General features: G+C 39.5%; 1 protein-coding gene across 1 annotated transcript in view; it reads left to right on the top strand.

The window, feature by feature from the left end:
- The first annotated feature begins 4,890 nt into the window (after nucleotides 1-4,890).
- RAD51B (RAD51 paralog B) overlaps nucleotides 4,891-21,886 on the top strand; it is a 407,317-nt gene continuing 390,321 nt past the window's right edge. Inside the window, exons 1-6 of the mRNA XM_010574178.1 lie at nucleotides 4,891-4,974; nucleotides 5,818-5,931; nucleotides 9,257-9,373; nucleotides 14,214-14,350; nucleotides 19,218-19,337; nucleotides 20,410-20,593. Of these exons, the coding sequence (XP_010572480.1) occupies nucleotides 4,891-4,974; nucleotides 5,818-5,931; nucleotides 9,257-9,373; nucleotides 14,214-14,350; nucleotides 19,218-19,337; nucleotides 20,410-20,593 (756 nt within the window). The remainder of the gene's footprint in view (nucleotides 4,975-5,817; nucleotides 5,932-9,256; nucleotides 9,374-14,213; nucleotides 14,351-19,217; nucleotides 19,338-20,409; nucleotides 20,594-21,886) is intronic.

The raw sequence follows: 21,886 nt of genomic DNA, 5'->3' as shown, positions 1-21,886 counted from the left end.
AATTTCCATCTCCTTTGGGGAGACAGCAACAGAGAGACTACTTCATTGGAGGCTCCTTTGTGTCCTGTTACTGAGCAACCTCTTGGGACCTTAATCCCAGGAAAGCATGGGCTGGTCTATAATCGCTTTCCAGTCTCAGGAGCACATGGGTGTTTTTTTTTAAAGAATGTGGTAGGCATCACATAGATAACCCCAAGGTATAAGAATATATTAAACTAATTAGACACTAGTCACCAAGCATAAGCTGGGGAATTGCTCTGAATATCTGGATTACCCTTGTGAGTCAGAGTTGTTGCTGTGTTCTCATAGAGTGAACTCTTTTGGGGAGACACTTTCCTTTCACAGGGGTAGGGGAACACTGCTAATTTTAAGGCAAGAATTGATAGTTGGAAAACAGTAATAAACCTAAGGATTGTAGTCAGTATCAGTGAGCTGATGCTGTGTTAGTAATTAAGTGAATGATCTGAAATGTTCCAGAATGTGGAACTATTATCTGAAGATGCTCACAAAAGGCTGCCTTGGGCTCGAGGAAGAAACTTTTCTGTGGATTGTGTTCCAGAAAGGAAAAATTTTGCCATTATCTTTTCAGTTCTGGAGGCTTGCAGAATTACTTAACAGCTGAGTATTTATTTGGGTAAGAACTGATAAGTATTTTATCCCGTGCCCTTCAAATCAGACTCTCTCCCTTTTGGCTTGCCCCTTAGCAAGCTAATCACCATTCCCTTTTTTATTGTAATTGGTGTGTTTGATGTTAGAGCACTCTGTTTCTGTGAGACTTCTTTGGTCCTTCCTGTTATGTTTCGCTTTCTGTAAGTCTTGCTCCAGTGTTGCCAGCTTAAAGGACCTTCTTAAATTAATGATGTGGTGAAGCCTAGTTCTTATAAAGTAACCATCTCTTAGCTTTATTAATCCCTTCTTATTATGAGTTCCAGGGGCAGTTAAAGGGTTAGACTAGAGTAGTTTGCTGCTGTATCATGCCCAACACATAAGTCTATTGGGCCAGCACTACTTACTCTGTTTACAGTCTAAATAGGTAAAAACAAAACTGGGAAGGAAAACAGATACCCTGTCATGAAGGGGCTTGACCAAGGCCACAGAGCAGAGCTGTTTGCAGAGTGCCCTGATTCCCTAGCGACTACTGTCCTAGTCAAACATATGGAAGCTATGGAGCTGCCTGCCGTGTTGCTGCCTGAGAACGTTGATGGTGACTAGGTGCATGTGAACACTTCTCTGATTATCCTCTGGATATATAGTATTAACTTTCTTGAGTTACATAAAGAAGATGATGCACGATTATTTGCCAGTAGGTTATGCGTAGGTGTATCTGCATAACTGAGAAGTAGAGAGTGGAACAGTCATGACTCCACTGAGAAATGAGATGCAACAAACTTGCAAGAGAGGCACCAGGGTATAATGCTTTTGCTCATAATCATCTAAACTACCTGGCTGGTAAGATTTGCTTGCCTCGCTCAACATCCCCAAACAGTTCTCTGGTTTAATACACGTATTCTGTTTTTGTAGAAAATGGGAAGGAAGCTTGCTGGCCTGGAGGTAAAGGGGAAGCCCTGCTGCATTTGTGGGAGGGGAAAAAAGTCATCAACGCAATGTTACTTTTTCCTGCACCTCTGGTGGGAAGGTAGGGCTCCTGCCACCTCTGTCCCAAGCAGGAAATAGTAGTCCATGACAGAGTTATACTGTGGTCATGCCCTCCTGTTTCCACTGAAACCAAACTGCGGCAACAGACATCCTTTCCCTTCCCTTAGACTTACATTTTGCAAGTCAACTTTTAAAGGCGAACTACACTAGGAGGAGCTGTTCCTCCATTTCATCTCTTCTCTCCCTGTTCAGGTAGCTATTCCCTAAAGGTCTGAGTTGCTTTTGTATGGGCTGCTTACTCCCTGTCCAGCTTCTTAAATCCTCTGGATTTCTTTGGGCATGTAAGCTCCCTTCAGGATATGAATGAAACACTAATTTCACTGACCCTTTTTGATATTACGGTTGTTGGGCATTTCATTATAGTCAGCTTCTTGCTATGTTTCTCCTGTCTGCTAGGTTGGAAAAGTGGCTGTAGCAGCTTCACTGTAGCATTTCTTTTTCAGTACAGACAAAACCCCAGCCATGCAGTTCCCAAGGCACAGGCCTTCAGTAAACGTCCTAGGCACTATTGGTCCATTTTTTTCTCCAGCTAGGTTAATTTTTAGATCCGTGAAGATTATACAGACAACATATATACAATACTAACTTCAGTACTTTCTAGTATAAGCTAGAGTGAGTTGGAAAACTCGCCCTAAAGACATTACTAAAGTTACGTTAGTCATGTTTGACAACTGATTCTCCCTGTTACGTTCACATTACAGGGTAATAGCTTCTTCAGTCAGAAAGCATTTCTCCTGGAGCTGGCAGCAGGCCAGACGTTTGTAAGCCCTCGATTTGAAGACAAGAATCGTTATTCCAATATTCTTTACTAACAAGTGAAAGAACGTGTAGCACTCTTCAACCTGAAGACTTTCAAGTTTTGTAGATGGTTTATGTGCAGAGGACAACAGGAATTTCTAGGGTAAAGCATGGAAACACTGTGAAAAGCAACCCCCGAGGATGCCCGCATCGAGGTTTCCGTGCCTGGAGCACACTTATTTACTCCACCTCACCAGCCTGGCTCACGTTCATGAGCAGGGATAAACACTGAACAGCCCCTCCGGCCCCTCCTTCCCCCCAAATCTGCTTCTGTTGTGATGGAGGGGATGCAAGAGGAGCACCACCCCGGGCGGCACACCTGCGGCGGCCGCAGAGCCCTTACTAGGCTGCGTCGCCGCCGCCATCATAGGCCGCAGGGCGGCGCGCGCCCGCCGCCGCCTTTCCACCCCGCTCCCGGCATGCCCTGCGCGCCACGGGCTTTCACGGGTGCAGGGGGAGTGGCGAGAGCGGAGCCAATCGTGAGTGCAGGCCCTGCCCGGCGGCCCCGCCTCCTCGCGCCGCTGCGGGGAGCCTTTGAAAAAGTTCTCAGGTGCGCGGGGGCTCTCTCCTCCTCGGGCGGGCGGGTCCGGCCCGGCCCGGCGGGAGACCCTGGAGCCGCGGGGGCGTAGGCTGATTTGCGGCGGGAGCGAGGTTTCGGGTGCCCGCGGCGATGGGGGGGCCGGGCCGGGCCAGGGCTCCGACTGTGAGCTTAGCCCCGGGTCCCGGACCGATGGGGCGGGCGGGCGCCTGAGGTACCTGGGCTGGGCGGCGGGAGGGGAGCCCGGTGCCGCCGCAGCGCAGCCGCCTTCAGGTGTTGGGGCCGTAAGTTCATTTTCCTCATCCCGGGTGAAGTGATACCGTCAAGCTGTCGTGCAGCACCCGTGTCACCCGGTGTAAGTCCGTGCCGATAGATGTGTGTACGTTTCCCCCTCACGGGTGTCCTTATCCGCCTGCCCGGCCCGGTACCACAGAGAGGGCGCAGGCGGCGCTGCTGCCGGCCTCCGCTGTGACCGCTTCAGTCCCAAAACCGGGTCCCAGAGGTTGTGCCTAGGCTTTCGTTCAGCTGCAGCGGGATGTGGTGTATGTGCAAACCCAGAAACCACCATAGTGCTCGAGGCAGAGCGTGCGGTTGGTGTTATAAATGGTTATTAATACAGCTGGTAGCTTGAGGGACGCTGAACTCTTCAAACGTTTGATTTTCCTCCTGTCCAAAGAGGATTTTGTAGAGGGGGCAATAAAGTTTCTGTCTTGTGAAGATGTAGAGGCCCGTGCATCTGCAAAAGTTGTAGCGATTTCACATTATTTAAAATCTTTTTTATTTTGCCTAAACTTTTGGCTGAATAAATGCTAGGAGTAGTGCCTAAATAACATGTGTGAAACAGCTATGTGCTTGAACATATGTATAGGTTAGGAAAATGTGTGCTTTAGGTTGTACTGAGCTGAATACCATCCTGTGGAGTTTTGTTTAGTAGAATAGAATAAAAAAAGGGGACAAATGCAAATAGCTGAGGGCTAAGGGGAGAAGGGTTTGTAGTAGTAGTGTAATCTTACCTGCTAAGTAAAATAGTCTTAAGGCTTATCTGAAATAATAAGATACTCTTTAAGCAGCAATCTTGGTAAATACAATTTGTGTAAGTGACTGAATATACCACAATTGTTGCTGCCTTGGTCCAATGGTATTTTTGTTCACTTTTAGAACAAAATAATATTTATGTTGTAGTTCATGTCTTCATGTGGTTAGCTTTGGCCTCTGGTTTCCTTTAGACTGTTGGCTAAATTAAATATCTCTTTATTAACTGTGGTTTTTTCATAAATTGTTACATATGAATGTTATGAGATGGGTTTGACTAGCTTGACCATCTTGAGTCTTGCATGCTAAAGTATGTTTCCAGCCCTTTAGTCTTTCTGGTGTCTCCTTTCCGGGTCCTTCCTGTTCTTTCAACATTTGTCACAAATCCTGGGTCACCGGAACTGGGTGTTGTGTTCTAGCAGTGTATGTTCTAGGGCTAAATACTTACTGTGATTACTCTTTGTGTTTAGGCATCCAAAGTAACCTTATTTCTTATCAGTGCAGTATAGCATGAGGAGTTCTTGTCAGTTCACCACTGAGTAATTTCCAGCTTGCTTATGTCCCAGAAACATCTGCCCTATAAACATTGCCTGACTCTTCTGTTCTTACTGGCATGATCTCATGCATGGTCAAGTATGAGGAGATATAACTTAACATAACTGCTTTCAGAATGGTAATATAATTTAATGTGACATAGACTTATATGGGAAGCCTATATCACATTAAATTTTATATACATGCACACACACATGTGCACACACTTTCCTGTTCTTTAGCAAGCAGTGAGTGTAGTTGTCCACATAGTCATATTCCAAGCATCTTTCAAAAATTTTTTTCTTTTTTTTTTCCCCTGTAGATTGGGGAGCATGGCTGCTAAGAAACTAAGAAGAGCAAGGTTGTCTCAGGAGCTGTGTGAAAGGCTGAGTCGCCATCAGATCACTACCTGTCAGGTGAAAGAAAGAGTTATTTTATGTTTGGGGGGGGGGTGTTTTTTGGGGGTGGGGTTTTTTTTTTTGGAGGGGTGGGTGGGGCTTGTTTTTTAATGCATGTACTGTTTACTTTTTTGTAGTTTTAATTTACAGGGAGCTTTATAGAAAGTAGGGGGCATTTCAGGCTCCATCTGGCCTGCTGCCTTCTGAAAATATAGCTTTAAAATGATAGATGCCTAACTAAAACATTTAAACTTGTATGTACTTACTACCTTCACTTCTAAACATCCTGAGGATGCTTTATTTTAGCAGGGGTGTGCAGCTGCTATTGTATGGAGTAAGACATCCATTTGTGAACAGTTCACAAAAACACACATATACTACATAATCTAGTGTGTGAACCTGCTGTGATGTTACACTATGAGTTATAAGTTGATTCAGTAGTACGTTCTGAAGTTGTTAAGAATGCTCACCTAAAGAGAGCCAAGAGTCCCTATATATTTCAACTATGCATCATAGTTACAGGATCTAGCCCTAGGACTGTGGTCTAGAAGACATGATGTATTTTGAGTGTTTTTCAGGTAGATAGAGACTTTTGTGGGCAAAAAGGTGTTACCTTGTTGCAGTTCCACCACACAGTTCTTGAATGTTTGGTCCCTTGACTCCATGTCCTTTAAAATATGAATAAAATTTATTTTAATACACTGGTATCAGAGAAAGGTAGGAGAGATACAGCATATATGTATAACATGGCACAGTTGGTAAACCTGTGGAATGTATACTAGTTGTGTATAAATTGCATCAGTTTAGTCCTCAGTCCTGATTTCTAGGTTGAACTCTCTGAACTGTTCTATCATCTTCCAGGACTTTTTATGTCTTTCCCTCTTGGAGCTAATGAAAGTAACGGGACAGAGCTACTATGATGTGCAGAAACTTCTTTGTAGAGTCAGCCAAGCTTGTGCTCCCAAAATGCAGACAGTAAGTATGCTTGCATTGATTCTGTTTTTGATACAGTATCTGGGAAAAAGCTAAACAGTGTCACTCATCTTTTTACCTGGGAGGTTTGTGATGTCTTAGTTTGCACAATGAAATAATACTTTTATTTTTAAATTTAGATCTCTGAGGCACTTTAGTTTGATGCAGTGACTTTTATTAGGCATTATAGCCTCAAGAGATTGTTCAGGCTTGCAGGATCAGTTCTGAGTGCAGCAGGGAAATATGGCATTTCCTCTTGCAATCCAGTATATAAAAATTGCTTCTAGTTTGGACCCTGCAAGTAAAAAAAAAAAAAAAAGCATGTTTAATACAAACAAAGAATAAGAATTTCAGTGTAAATTGGTTTTAGATATAAAATTGGTGCCAAAAAGTGAAGTGGTCCTGAAAATAACTTCTTGAGGACTTTTCCATCCATGAAAATGAGCTGTAGTGTGCTTAGGCTACAGGTAGCCAAACTGGGGAGAGTGCAAGAAGCACAGATCTTAGCTGCAATGCAGTGGCTGGATTTTGTTTTCTTTTTTGAATTCAGGTGAAAAGATGTCAACAATGATGTATTTTTAGAACAGAGAGGACATGGACAGTTCTGACCTGTATAAATGCAGCCTGATTTTTTTTCCTGAAAAAAATAAGCCATGTCAAAGGTTATTATGCGTAATTGGCATAGTAATTGTAGCAGTAACTCTGTGAAACTTTAAATTCACAAACATGCTGCGTTAAAGTTAGTGATATGTAGAATTAATATGACTTACACCAAATGGATTAAAAGCTAGCTAATTACTAGTTTTCCATCAATAACTATTAATAATCAATAAATTGAAGAGAGGTGGAAGTTTTAAGTAGAGTTCTAGCATTTGCTTTTGCCTGTCATCCACACACCACTATTCAATCAAATTTCTTTGCTGAGAAGTGTGGCAGATACTGAAGTTTGTCAGACAGCTGTTGTCAAGGTCTGTTAATACAGAGCCAGCTGATAGATTACCAGCTATGTAAGTGCATACAATACAGAGCTGTACCTCTAGAAACAGAGGAAGTTACAATTTTTAAGGGATGTGGACTGAATCTTTGGAAACACAGGATTTCAAATGGACTTCAGGTCAGAGTGACTGTTGTAGATCATGACCGATGTAGCAAGAAGGTTTGACAGTATCTTTGAGTAAAAAAATAAACATATTGGATAATAGGAGTTATTTATAAGGGGAAAATACTGTCCAGATACAACATTGGAAGCACTGGCAGCAAAACTTGAGAGTATGCCAAGATATACAGTAAAATTCTAACTTCTGGAAAACTTGCCTTGCAGTATGAAGTACAGAGTGAAGCCTACTGAGCTCATCAGAGAGGAAGTTGGTTAAGGGGTGACTTGATCATATTATATGCTGAGTAGAAAAGGATAATTATATTGGAGGTCTCTAGAGTCTAGCTGAACAAAAAGTTGAACAAGATCCAGTGGCTGGAAGATAAATTACAAAATAAATCCCTGAAATTGGAAGTAATAAGAAAATCTTTAGAAACGAACATAAGTTACTATTGGAAAAGGTTGTCTAAAGATGTGGTAATTTTTCATGCACTTGGACTCCTGATTCAATTATTTAAATTTTTATTTGTTTTTTTTTTTTTAACTGAAAGGCAGTATGGTTCAACCCTAATTTTGTGGGTTAAATACAGAAATCACTGGGTAAAATTTCAGAGTCCATGTTAGGCAGGAAGGCTAGACTAGAATATTGTTTCCGTGGTCTACAGGGTTTGTTTCCAGTCTACAGGGTTCAAGTCCTGTCAGAGGTTAAACTAGAAATGATTAAATTAAAATATGTTGCAAATCCTTCTTTATCAGTACATGTATTCACTCTTAAAGTAAAATCGAGTGTAAACTCTTATCCCATTTGAATGAGGTAAAATTAGTTGTTTTTTGTAGTGGCCTGTTCTGTGTCTTGAAAGCTATTTTTTGTATATTTCTCCTCAATAGAACTGAAGAACAGTGAAGGTCTGAATGAATTTCAGATATTATTCTAATAAGCTACCTGTTATAACATAGGGAAGAACTGTAGCATAAAAAAGGAAGGTACAAGCTATCTTATCTTAGCCTGCTCATAGAACTAGCTGGAATTTTTTCTGATCTTCGCTTTTTCTGAAGTGAATTTTCTGAAGGATTTTTCTGAACTTCAGCAAAAAATGCTCACTTGTTGGCCCAACAAGCATAGACTAAAACATCTAGGATTCAATGGTGTGGTTATTTACTTAGTTATCAATGATTCCGGTGAAAGTGCTTCCATATTCCCAGCAGACTGTCTTAACACTGGGATAAATCTGCTGCCTGCATTTCTCTTGGGCATAGAGAAACTGGGTTTTCTGGAGTGGTCAGTCGTGGAAGGTTATGGTGGTACGCTGTGACAGGGCTTCAAGAATCCCTGTTGTTGGGCCAGGAGTCTGAAACTTCTGGGAAACCTTAACTATTACTAGAGCAACAACCTTTAGATCCTGGACTTTTCCTTTAAAAATCAAGCTTCTGATGGTCAGGATGCTCAGTGGTTGAGGAATGTGTCAGTTTTAGCAGAGTACTGCAAGGTGTGAGCAAGACCTGTTTCTTTTGGAAACATCATAATTTGGTGTTTCCAGATCAGCATTTCCATTTTGTTGTTTCTTCTCTGTCTGGTTTAAATTGATTCCCCAAATGAAAATAGTTCTTATGAACTAGAATTCTGATCTTGGGCCGGTTCCTCTAGTCAGTGAACTATTTTCAGTTCTGTACCTGTCCTGTCGTCTTGACGAGTCTTCCTCACAAAAGTGGAAAATTATGAATGGCAAGATCAGCCTAGGCTTGTTCAAAGACTTGAGAATCTTTAGCAAACCTTTTCTTCAACCCACGTGGTTTCAAATTGGTAACGAATGTTGGCCGGGGAGTTCTTGGTTTTAGGTTTTCTGTGAGTGTTCTGCATTGGTCACTAACCATCCACATGGTGTTTACTTATGTAAAAGTTGGAGTTTGATGTGTTGAAAGCAAGCCTTGTTGAATAGGAGCGGAGAAAACCTTTGACACATCATTGTTAAAGGCTTATTATTTAATATTGTGGTGAGGGAAATACAACAAACTTTAAAATTTACTCTGTGAGCTATAAATGAGAGATAAATGCAAGGAAGGGTGATGAGCTAAGAGAGGACTATAGCTGAAGATAGGAATAGTTTGCTCATTGGCAAGTGTTAAGTCATTCCAGGTTGATGAAAGCAAATGTGAGATGTTCGCTATTTCCATTAAAAACAAAAGCATTTTCTGGTTTGTTTATTTCTTTTGCTTTTTTCCCTCCTTTCGTAGGCTTATGAAATGAAACTGAGGAAGTCTGTCAATCCCTCTTCAGCCTTTTTATCCACCACGCTGCATAGTTTGGATAAAGTCTTGCAGGGTGGAGTGCCCTGTGGATCCCTCACAGAGGTAACTTGTTTAATATATTTTACTGCAGTTGCACATCACACCTAGAAGTCAAAAGTCACAGATAGGTTGGACTGTCCTGTGTCAGGTGCTTTAAACACAAAATGCACAAAAATTTTAGATGACAAGTGCTTTTTTTTTTCATTGCTAGAGGCTGCACTATTTTTTTTGGTGGTGCATTTTTTTTTTTTCCCCAGCATGTCAGGTAAGTGAGAAAATGAAGGAATTAAAGGATTTGGTGACCCTATTTTCCTTTAAAAAAGCAATTTTTTTAAAGTTTTTTTTTTTTTCCCCAGGAAATCTGGGAGAATTGTTGGCTGGATTTTACAGTGGGAAAGTTGCAGTGTGGTTTTTTGGTCAGAGCACAAGGTGCTGAATCAGGAGAGTGTCCTTTTAATACTCACTCTAACTTTACCAAGTCATTCGTTTTTATGAAGGTACAATAAGCAATTAGGACAAGCGTGAAGCATATAGGTATGAGAATGACTTTACAGAGCTTTTACATATGAATGTGACTAACTTACGCAATAAATATGTAATGCCTTCTTTTTAAAAAAAGACTAATTAAGGCCTGTATTATATGTGCATACATTGCAGTGCTACAAGTTGCGTATCTGTCTGTAACCTGAAGACCAGGTAGAATGGCTCTGGAGCACTGATAGACTTTTGCCATGTTCTTGGCATTGCTCTAAAGGGAGTTCTGGGAAAAGCAGTAGCTGACATGGTGGGAGTTTTACTGGAGTTTAGCTAACCTTTGAGTTCTAAGTTTTGGTTTGGTTTGTGTTTTTTTTTTTTTGAAAGTAAATTCTGTAAGCAGTGTATCTCAAAACAGGGATGTCAAATATCATTCTCCTGTGATGGTATAAAATAATGTTTTTCAGGAAGCAAATGCTTAACTTTCCAGAGCTATCTGTTTTGTAATACTCAGCTTGGTTAATTATCACAATACTAAATTTTTAATTTTTTTTCAGTGTTTCCTTAAAATATTTGTCTCTTTAGATACGAGAAAATCTGGGAAACTGTTGCTAAACTCTATTTTAAGAATGGTCATACTCCGTATGTATCAATGTATTTAAAGGTCGTTGGGTGAAATGAATGCATTCAAAGATAGGCTGAACTTTTGTCTGATTGTAAATGAAGAGCACTGTGCTGGGAAAGGTGTTGCACTTTAAGTTTTGTTCTGAAAAAAACTTTTGAATGTTTAGTTTTTTGTTTTCTAACATATTTTGGTTAAAAATACAAACCTGTCTAATGCAGTTATCTTCAATAGGTGATCTCACCAAGGGACTGAGATATTGAAGTCTGTACAAGGCATCTAGTGGATGAGATCAGAACTGCAAGCACTACATCCTACCACCAGTAGCTTGGTCTTGGTTGCACCCTTGTGCCAGATTGACAATACTGATGCATAGTAACTGTTTAATCAGAAATATTACAGAGAGAACTAGGTAGACCCCAGAAATTAGATGACTAACTTAAGAGATTAGAGGTGGTTTTTATGTGCCTTTTAGGTACTAAATGTGGAAAGCGATTAGGGCATGTGTTAGGGGTTTCTCAACACATAAAGGCAGAGAACAATCAACTATACAGTAACTGAGTTTCTCATTTAAAGCCTGTTCTGGAGATTTTTAAAAGCATTTTTGCAAGACTTATGAGACCTGAAGTAGTTTCAAAGATTGGCAGCACTGCAAGTGTTCTTCAATATGATTGTTAGACGAAATTTTAGTAGAATGCTATCAAGTGTCTGCTGCTGCTGCTTTGATGCTGTACTGCAGCTTGTGAACACTTTCAGGTCATGTTCTTTTTGGATTCACGTGACTTTGGAATTTAATAATTTTAATTTGCTCTTTTGCAACTTACTGGGGCGTGGCTGACCAGCAGATTGCCCTTTGGTATTTTTATTATTAGGCAAATATTCTAAGTTTGAGAGAAGTTCTCTTCAAAAGTATGTTGTGTGCAACATTTACTTCCTGACTGGTATGGCTAAATCGTCTCCCTGTTACTTTACCCAGCAGTGAGGGTGGTTGGAAACTTGGAATTTGAGTACATGAGCCACAGGGTTAAGACTTGTGGTGGTATCTTCTACAGACAACGCTTCTTGCTTTTTGAGTGCCAGAGGGATTTGATTTGCATTACACTGTCTCGGACCACCTTTTCCCAAACCACTATTAGGTTTTAAGTTGGAAATTAAATCAGAGCAGAAATTTTGTGGTCAGATGTCAGAACTTTTGGCCAACTCCTCTGAGGAAAAATTAAAGTAATGACTTTGTGAATATTGAAGAGTTTAATCCCCTGGTAGCTGAAGAAGAATTAGCTCCTTGTGACTTCATCCAGACCCTATAGATGTGCCAGAGAAAATATATAGCTTATTGAAAAATAAAAGTATATTTTATTAGGCAGAGAAAAATTAAAAACTGTTGTAGTCTTTACATTTCTCTCTGGGTGGACTTGATTTTTTTTTTTTTCAGAGCAAATTTAGAGTAAAACAAACTAAGCAAACTTTCTGCAGACATTTGATTTAAATTACACTAGAGGAATTTTAGAGTTTCGTTAACTAAGATTGTATTGTTCAAAACACTTGCTGAACCAGTGGTAACTACAATAAAATGTGGTAGTTCTTTAAAATTGTTCACTGTGGATTATTTAAAATCCCATTTTAATGCCCTTTAAAGGAATGCTGATAGAAGATGAAGTATTGTTGTCTTTGGGAATAGAAATTCTCTCTTGCTCCATTGGCTTACTTCCTTGTACTAGCTCATACTGCAAGATTCCCTGTCTTTCTCTCATATGATGCTCATATCCTCAGACATTTTTAAGCATCTCTGCTGAATTAGCTCCTGCATCAGCCACTGAAATAAATGTTGATTCCAGTGCACCTCCCAGGCAAGGCTGAAACTACAAACGTTTTTATGAGGTCTCCTCACAGTTGTCCAAACGTTTTAATTTAACAGCTGGATTGATGCCCTCCCCTCATTCATTTCAAGTGTTCTTTTTAACTAAAAACAGCTGGCGAGATTCCTTGGCTATCACAGTCTAAGGAACATGTATTGCCTCTGCAATTTTTGCGTATGCTTTGGGTTTGTATTAAAATGTGGCAGCTATTCTTGATACGACATTTTGTAATTTAAGTACACTGTATGGAGGACAGGTAATTGCATAAATATGACTAATTTGTGAACTGGAATTCACTAAATGCGGTATGTGCTTCTAAACAAAAACAATTTAATGCTTCTCTGGCATTAAATCTTCAAGTAGATTCACTGATATGGCTTGGTTTTCAGTCTTTGTTTAAAGGCAAAAGTGATTAAAGGCATTTTAACCAACTGTTAACAGCAGCTAATGTGTAACTGTAGCTAATGCAGTCCCTCAGTGTTTCCCTGTAAATGTTCTGTGCTTCAAGTCATGCAGCTGCTGCTTAAAACAAACCCATAGCAATATTTTAGTATCTTGTGGTGAAAGGGTGTTTGTACTTAAAAACAAACTATTGTGCATTTAGGCTCAAAAATCAGTTTGATTTTTCAATCTGTTGTAAGGTTTCTTTTTTAATTTAAAACAACAGCTCTGTATTTAAGCCTTTGTTTTGGCAGTACTAGGTGTTTTGAGGAGGTATGCTTCATTTTGCGGTTTAACTTTCCTGGAGAGTCTTACTTTTATCTTGCATTATTATTTAGTCCCTACTAGCATCAGAATGAACCCACCACTCTCTGCTTTTAGTGCCTAAAGTCACTTCAAGTTTGTATTTGCTGTTTTTAAGCACTCTTATGTTTAAGATATCATCATCTCCCTTCCCAGAAGCAGTGACAATGTAATACTGTATTTATAGATCCACTGTAGTGGTAATGAACGTATGATTATCTGAACACAGAGCCCAGCATTCATTTACAATCTCTGCAAGATCTGCAGTGGATGAAAACCAGCATACTGCCATCTCTAGTAGAAAAATCTTGCTCTCAGAAACTGGGGAATGTCATCAAACAGTGTATTCTTTTGATCCTTGTGGTTTTTCTTTTGGATCAAAATCATACTGGAACCATTTCACACAAGCTGAGTGTGCTCTTTTTGAATACTACTTAACCGCAGTAGGCTTTCAGTAAGTGCAGGTGAAAGCTTAAAATTGGCAAGCTGGTCTGAATCATTAAATGGTGTTCATGTTGAGGTATGGTAATAGGGAGTTAACACCAATGACAAAACACATGCTGCATAGCAGAGTGTAGTCTCTGGGGCAGATAAAATCTGTTTTATGTATATATGTGGCTCATATTGAACATTCAGTCTGTATGGGATATAAGCAATTATCCTTGTGATTTCTAAGGGAGACCTGGTTGTAACCAAGGTAATGATGATTCCTAAGCAGTCATTTACAGGTGTGAACTCATTAGCTCTGGACTTTGTTTTCAGCTCTAAAGGCCATTGATGTCATGTGAATGTCAACTGTGAATTTTTAAATTCTGCTCTATTTTAGAAGGTAGCACAGAGAGGGAGATGGAAGAGAACTAGGTGTGGCTCTAGGGAAGATCTTCTAAGAGGAGGGGGAGAATAGGGGACCTCAAATATGGGAGGTAATAAAGGATGTCAAAAGAATAAAAGTACAAGCATAATGCTGTGTCTGAAGAAGACCTGTTTATTCTTCAGTGGATGAGTTTGACTGCATGGCACAGGTCCAAGAATAACTGCAAGTTGCTCTTTGTGGGCTGTGTTCTATCTTTTTGTGGCTGTCTCCTTCTTTGGTAACTGGAAGAACAGAATTTGCGGAGTTTGGGCTGATGCGTCTTTGTTAAAAGTAGAATTAGGGTGAAATGAATGTGACATCTCTTGTTTATGTTACTCATCTTTTTTCTTCCAGATAACTAGCCCACCAGGTTGTGGCAAGACTCAATTTTGTATTATGGTGAGTGTTCTGGCTACACTGCCTGTAAGCATGGGAGGACTAGATGGGGCTGTTATATATGTTGACACAGAGTCTGCATTCAGTGCTGAAAGGTAAGATGCAAAATTCTAAAATACACACTTGCAACTTCTTTAGCATCTTTTATCTTGGAGCCTTCAGTTATTTTCTGGACAATAATTAAGCATTTATAAAGTAAACACCTATGGTGGTTATTAAACATTCATCTGATACATGCAGTTATTCCATGGATGATGAAATTAATTTAATAGAATGGTTTGCTCATCTTCCTAATTTGTATGATGTTGCAGATTCCAATTGTGGTATGATGAGGTGGATGGCGCACTCTCTAATTCATAAATGGTCTTAAAAGTCCTGTACCTGCAATCTTTCTTTGCAGTTTAGTTTGTTATCAGGAAGGTTTTGAGCATGTGAAGGCCTGGCATTTTGAGTACAAAGGAAATGAAGGTTTTTCTGTGAACAGTAGGACTGACACAGCCAGTTTTCCTTCAGATTTCTGTCCTGTTTCTGCTGAGTGGGGCCTCCTCGCTGCAGTACTATATTCTTTTACCTCTATAACATCTTTTGTTCTTCTAGTATCTCCTGCTTTGCCCATGTGACAGAAACTGCGCAGCTGTGTACTTACAGTATCTTCTAACTGCTGAATGGACAGGAGGCACTATATACTGTATCTGCTTGAGAGTTACAGATGTGTGCATGTGTTGGTTACCACTCTTCCCATGTTAACTAACTGTTGAAATAATTCTGCAGTATTTCATTAAAGGTAGCTGTAATTTACTTTACTTAGCTACCAACTTTTCTAAACCATGAGGATTTGATGTTTTTGAGATGTCTATTCCTTTCTCACTGTTGTTTGGAATTAGTGAGTTCAAAAGTTAAGGGTCTGGGGGAGGACAAGAAGTACAGTAGTCTCATCCTTGTTTGTGTAGAAAAATGGGCAGAAAAATGTTCATTGAAATAATTTATATATTTCAGATGACTTGGTAGTTACTCCAGATTCTGGCCATGGGTATATCAAAGCAAATGTATTTGCATTGTTTAATCATTTGAAGTTATCATGGATGAGAAGGTGGGGTTTCTAACCCTTTTTTTGTCAAGTTAATTTCACAAAAGTTTGAATTACTTTAAACTGGAAGTGGAATATATCAAAGAAGAAAAGCTTCAAGCAATGGCTCTGCCAAGTATGGTGCTCCCTTCTTACATACCACTTAATTTTTATTTCAGGTCCCTGAAATGTAGGTAGTAAAAAAGGGTAGGACCTAATGGGTGAGTTAAGACTTGTTGCTTAGAAGCAAATGCTAAGGAAAACAGGTGAACGTGAAAATGGAACTGCTGAAAATAGAGTAGGATGTAGAAGGGAAACATGGTAAAAATAGCATTATTACTAAGGATGAGACTATGTATTGAATCATATTTAGTATTGCTCAGTTGGAAATGATAGCTAAACACAATTTCAGCAGACAAGCTGTATCTTACACTTTGTGTTGCAACCTCTAAGGAGCAGCACCAGCAGAGTGAGGGAAGTGCTTATCCCCTCCTACTTGGTACCTGTTAGACTACATCTAGATCCTGTGTCCAGCTGTGGCCTCTAGGTATGAGAAAGACATGACAAACTGCAGGGAGTTCAGCAGGGGACTACCAAGATGGTCGGGGGCTGGAGCACCTGCCCTTTGTGGAGAGGCCGAGGGCTTGCTCAGATTAGAGAAGAGAAGGCAAGGGTTTGGGGGGATCTAACAGCAGCCTTCCCCTACCAATGAGGAGGCCATCAAGAAGATGCCGCAGTGGCGCATGGCGGGGAGACAGCAGGCATACATTGAAATCCATTTCTGTCCTGATATATGGAGAAGTTTTTTCACCATAAGGACAGTCACGAATTGGAAAAGGTTGCCCAAACAGGTTGTGCTGCCTCCATCCTTGGAGGCTTCCAAAATACGACTAGATAAAGCCTCAAATAACTTGTTCAGACTTCATAGTTGACGCTACTTTGAACAGGATGTTGGCCTGGAGATCTCATGAGTTCTCTTTCTAACCTGATTTTTTTATGATTATGTAATCCTGTATTATTAATAGATGGCAAGTAGAAAAGATTTTGGTTTTGTTGTTGTTCTAAACACTTCAAATAAGAGGGCAAATACTCATTTAATAGCAATGTATTTTAAAGGGGTTAATGGAGACTTTTAGCTGGCACTATTTTTATTTAAAGCTCAGAAGTTTCTACAGAAAGCCTGAGAAGAGTGTTTGTATCCCTGCTGGTTTTTAGGGCTGAGAGTTGCTGAATTGTAGCTGTCATACTGGCTGTAATGCTGTGCTGCTTCTAGAAAGGTACTGCATAAAGCTGGCTAATTTATTTCTTTTGCTGAAAGGCACTTCTCTTTTGTCATTTTGCCTGGCAGGTCTTGCTTCAGGGCAGGGAGCATTTTGCTTCCACAAACTTTCATAATCTTATTAATTATTCTCTAACATCACAGTTTAGTTCAATCTAATAGCAATGCTGAGAAGAGTGATCAGAATTGAGGCTGGTGGTCTAAGATATGCCACTGCCTTCTGTAATTTATGTATTTTCTCTTGTGTAAAAGAAAGCTGTAACAGTGCAGATGGTATCCATCATTAAGCTTTGTCAGAACATGGACACTAGGACAGGTAGATGGAATGGCTGTAGTCAGTCTGAAAATCAAAATTGTCGTCGTCAGTTTTGTAGCAATTCAACTCTAGCCAGCTATTAACTGAAAATATACCTGACTTATATAGAAAGTCTGAAAATGATTTGTTTGGTTTAGCTTTTCTCTCTAGCCATACTTATTGCTTGTGAAAAACACTAGATGCAAATTTCTGTGAACCAAAGCTGAGAACAAATGGATTTTCCACCCCATGGGCCTCTGCCCTGATTGCATGTTCTGTGCAGTTTTTGGTCTCAGCATGACAAACAGGATTTAGATCTTAAAGAACTTTGAAACTCCATGGAGGTCTGTGAATAGTACTGCAATCTTAGCAAGATTTTGGCATGTCATTTTAAGTCAGTCTGTGTGATGATGTTGTTTGTGATGATGTTCTTTGTGATATACATGTCCATTAGGAAGCATACTGAATCTCATTTCATGCAGACCATTGAATGACAGATCACTGTTGCCCAAATGGTCTGCATGATTAATTGTGCAAATGGAAAGACAAGATTGTGTCCTTGGAAGTTCTGCAGGGCAAGTTTAGATGTAATAAGTAATGTATCTAATGAATAAGATTCAGGCTATTGTAATGAAATTGCTTGCTCAGGATAGGTATATCAACATTCAAGCTTCGTGTTTCTGTTTTTAAACCAAATAAAACTGATTTAAAAGAATTTTTCTAAAATAGCTTTAACATTTTGGGTTTTGATGAAAGGGGCCTAAATAAAAAACATCAAGATAACCAGTAAGTTGTGCCCACATGTATCATCCACTAGATGCCACTCTTCTCAAGCTATAGGCAGTGGAATATGTCTGCTTAAAATACAAACAATTAAAGTATTTTCTGTTATTAAAAAATAAAATCTTCACTGTGGAAAAAATTGATGGTGCTCAGGTTGTAACTGTGAGCTTCTAAGTTAAATTCTTGGATCATCTATTTAAGGACATAGATAAAATTTCCTTGTGTTCAGAGGGGTGGAACTTCTTTCCACTGACTTCCGAAGAGTTTGCAGGCAGTCAGCATTTCTAAAACGTATACCATTTAGTGTCCTCAATGATTTTATGTGTAAAATCTCATTTAACTGAAAATGTTGGCCTGTCATCAGGTCATTGTTTAGTTTTACATCTGTGCAAGAGTTTTTTTCAAAGCATAGTTTCTGAATATAAAAGTATTTTGACAACAAATAATAAATATCCAACTTCCTCTGACTTCTTTTGGTGTTATCACCAGTCATCTGATACACTTCCTTAGTCTCCTGTGATAATAAACAGTGGTATGCTAATTCAAGGTTTTGAAGGGTCATGAATTTGCTAATAAGGTAATGGAGAACACTTAATCATGGAATCCCACATTCAGTTCTATCAGTGAAGCACCCACTTAAACTGTTCAGTCATTTCATTATATCAAGTCATGCCAGTTGTACCTGTGCTATCTGAATGGATGTTCAGTTGTAGCTACCTGGCAGCTGGAGCCTCAGTCACTTTGTGACACATTGCTGTTTGTTTGGTTTTTTTCTTCTCTGTTCTAAAAACTATATTTTCTTGAGATTTTATAAGCCCTTTTTACAAAGAGGTAACTGGCACAATGGAAATGGTTTCAGTGAAAAAGTCTCCCATCCAAATGACCTTGTTCTTGTTTTTAAGGAGATATTATCTGTGAAAAGATTTTCACTTTGGCAGGTGTACTTTCCATACATGTATTGCTTGTATAAGTACTTGCAGTCGAACTGGGCTCTGTTCTTTGCAGTCCTGCTTCCCTGTTGGCTGGATCTTGTAATGGATCTTCTGTTTGTTAACAGCTTATTAAATTTCTGTGGCAACACAAGGTCCACTTTATGATTTCACTGCAAGATAAAGGTGGAAGGGAAGACGGTTTGAGTTGCAGAGTACATTTGTCTAAATGAAAATAATATTTAGATATAATAACTAAAATAGGAGAATGCTTGGTCATTGAGTGGAACCTCTTGTACAAAACTCAGAGAACTTTGCATTCAGTAACTATAAACTTTGCAGTTTCCTTCTAGAGGAGATATGCTGTTTCTTTACGTATAGACACATTGTCTTTACCTAGTGTACCACTGACTGTAGCATCACTGGGAAGAGAAACTAACTGTTCTGACTTCCAGTATTTCAGTCTGACTGCTAAAGTATTCTTCTCCTTTGAAAAAGATTTCCAGTATTACTTGGTATCTGCTTATCATCCAGAGGTTTGCTTTGTGAATACTTGATGCCTTATTATCCCTTTCTTTTGCAGTGTTATGCCTTCTGTTTTTTTTGGTAGGTTGATTGAGATAGCAGGAAACAGATTCCCTACTTATTTTGACTCAGATGAAAAGCTGTTCTGCATGACCCGTAGCATTCACCTGTATCGAGAGCTGACCTGTGGCAGTGTACTGAAGAGGTATTCTTTTCCAGAGTTTAAAAAAAGACCATTTTGACTGGATTGTCTAGAACAATATTTGTTTTATATCAAAATCTTATGAAGTGTAATTCATTTATTTGAGGCCTTTTCATGTTGATAACAGCATGGTCTCTAACAAAGTAAAATTGCTACAGGAAGACTGACATTGCTTTTCTCATTTCATAGCATGTGACTAATCCAGCTGATGTTTTTTAACTTCTGGTAGACTTTCTATATGATCTGATCCTTGTAAGCCTTAAAGGGGAGTGTTCCTGTGACAGGTTTTGTCTTGGCGTGGATTGTGGAGAGACCATAGTGTAAGAGTAAGTTTTCCATGAAATAGGAGTTTGCTCCTCCAAAGCACAGTTTACTTCCAGGAAGACTGGGACCCCTCCAGCAGTGGGAGGAGGGAATTGTTTAACAGTCATCAGCCTGAATGCTGTTGTTGGCAGTGTTGTATTGTCGTGTTGTTACCTTATGTTAATTTGTGAACACATCTTGCAATGAAAATGAATTAAGTTATATTTTAGCATGATCTTGTGTATTTTATTTCAGTGGGAGAATTATTCTAAGAATAGTTTCTTCTTGTAGTGCAGCTTTGAGAGAAGAGCTAGTAGCATATTATCAACTGATTAGGTTTGGCATACAGTCTCTGGAAGCATATAGTAATGGATTTGACCTTCTGCATACATAGACATCAAGGATTCTGGTGTTGGAAATGGGTCACTGCTACTGTAAGCAAAAAGGCACAGTTACAATGCCCACTTAACTTGCTGTCTCCCATTCAGGGGTTGTACAGCATAGCGTTGCTAACTAGAGATTCTTCCAAACCTGGAGGATTGGAAGAGGTCCTGCCTTGGTTTATGTGGCCCACTGGAGCCTCAGATTCCTTTCCAAATCTCTTCAATACATTCAGATGTTAGTGGAGGTGGTGCTTGAGGGGGAAGAAGAGGGGCTGACTTTCAGCTTATTAAAGTAAACCTTTATTTAAACAATTTCAGAGTTATAAAATGGTTCTATTGTGTAAATAATGTTATCAATGACTGTTTTTTTGTTGTTTTTTCTTTTTTAGGATTATGTCTTTGGAAGAAGAAATTATTTCAAAGAAAGTTAAACTTATAATAATTGACTCTGTTGCTTCAGTTGTCAGAAAGGAGTTTGACACAAAACTCCAAGGCAACCTGGCAGAGAGAAGTAACTTTTTGGCTAGAGGAGCATCAGTGTTGAAGTATTTGGCAGAGGAGTTCTCAATACCAGTAAGTTCTTCCTCCTTTCCTAAGTTTTTGCCTTACAGTATCAAGTAATAAAATCTGAGAAGGAAGAAAATGACAAGATGATGAAAACCACAAAAAGCTTCTAGCAGGAATCTTCAAGCAGGTACCATTTGGAAAATAGTTGGGGAATGGGGGAACAGTAACTGTTCTGCTTGGTGGTTTTTGTTGTTTGTATTTTTTTAAAGTTTTTTTTATTTAGGGCTTCAAATAAGGGTTTACAGTATTCTCCATCTGTGTTTCAGTGCTTTGTTTTCTATTTTTTTTACTTTAAATCTTGTATCTTATTTTGCTGCCATTAGATATTGCTTACCCTGATGGTTCCCTTCCAATGCAATGCTTACTCTAACTAGTGCATACTCTGACTAGTTGAAGATCTTTTTCTGCCTCTGTTCCTTCTACTTAAGTGTCGAGAATCTCAAAAGGCCTTATGCTCTGGAGCAGTGTAACTTCCTTTTGTGACTGATAATGTGTGCTAATTAATGCAGGAAGGAAGGTAACAGCTCAGCAAATCCTTGCCTGTGGACTTGACCATGAAATACAAAGGAAGACATGGACACTCAGTGCAGGGACTGGGTGGAACCGATTGAAAAGTGCTTTAGAAGGTGTAAGCTGCATAAATGTGTGTGTTCCTTCATTATGTAATCCATGGAGGATCATATCAACTCAAAAGATGTTATTGCGACTCAACTCTTGGAAGTATTTCCTAGTATGGGTAACCTACTCGTCACTCCAGTATGAGAGAAACTGTGGCAAGAACTTGAGTAAGACCGGTGAGGCCTTTTCCCTCTGATGGTCCTGAGGTCACAGCAACTATCATACTAGAAATATGCACATCAGAGGTGTGGAACTGGCTGACTTAAGAGGAATGGCTTTCCTTCTGCTGTGTAATTTCTAAAGACTTTTGATGGAGAGGATAAAACCCTGTGTACATGCCTTCAAAGTTCAGGTCAAAAGATAGTGTCCTAGTTAGTGCACCCAATCATGTTTATAGCACTTTAAAAAGCCAGGAAAGAATTGTGTGTAAGTATGTGCACTCTCATATTTTGGGGAAATATTATGCAGCCCTTTGAAAAAGGAGAGAAGTTTTATGGGAAGATACTATTTTTCTCTATTTCTCTATTTTCTTCTCCCTTAGACACTCCCTGCTCCCCTCTCCACCTTCATTAAAATGGTGAAGCTGGGCTGGATTGGAGTGTCTGACAGTTCAGGCTGCTGCCGTGCTGACAGTCAGAGGGACGGTGTTGATATTCACAAAAGTCTTAGGCTACTTCACAC

Source organism: Haliaeetus leucocephalus, unplaced genomic scaffold (assembly GCF_000737465.1).
Source record: "Haliaeetus leucocephalus isolate CR32 unplaced genomic scaffold, Haliaeetus_leucocephalus-4.0 Scaffold417, whole genome shotgun sequence".
NCBI classification, from domain to species: Eukaryota; Metazoa; Chordata; class Aves; order Accipitriformes; family Accipitridae; genus Haliaeetus; species Haliaeetus leucocephalus.
The sequence above is the reverse complement of the archived record's forward strand: the minus strand, read 5'-3'. Positions and strand labels throughout refer to the sequence as shown.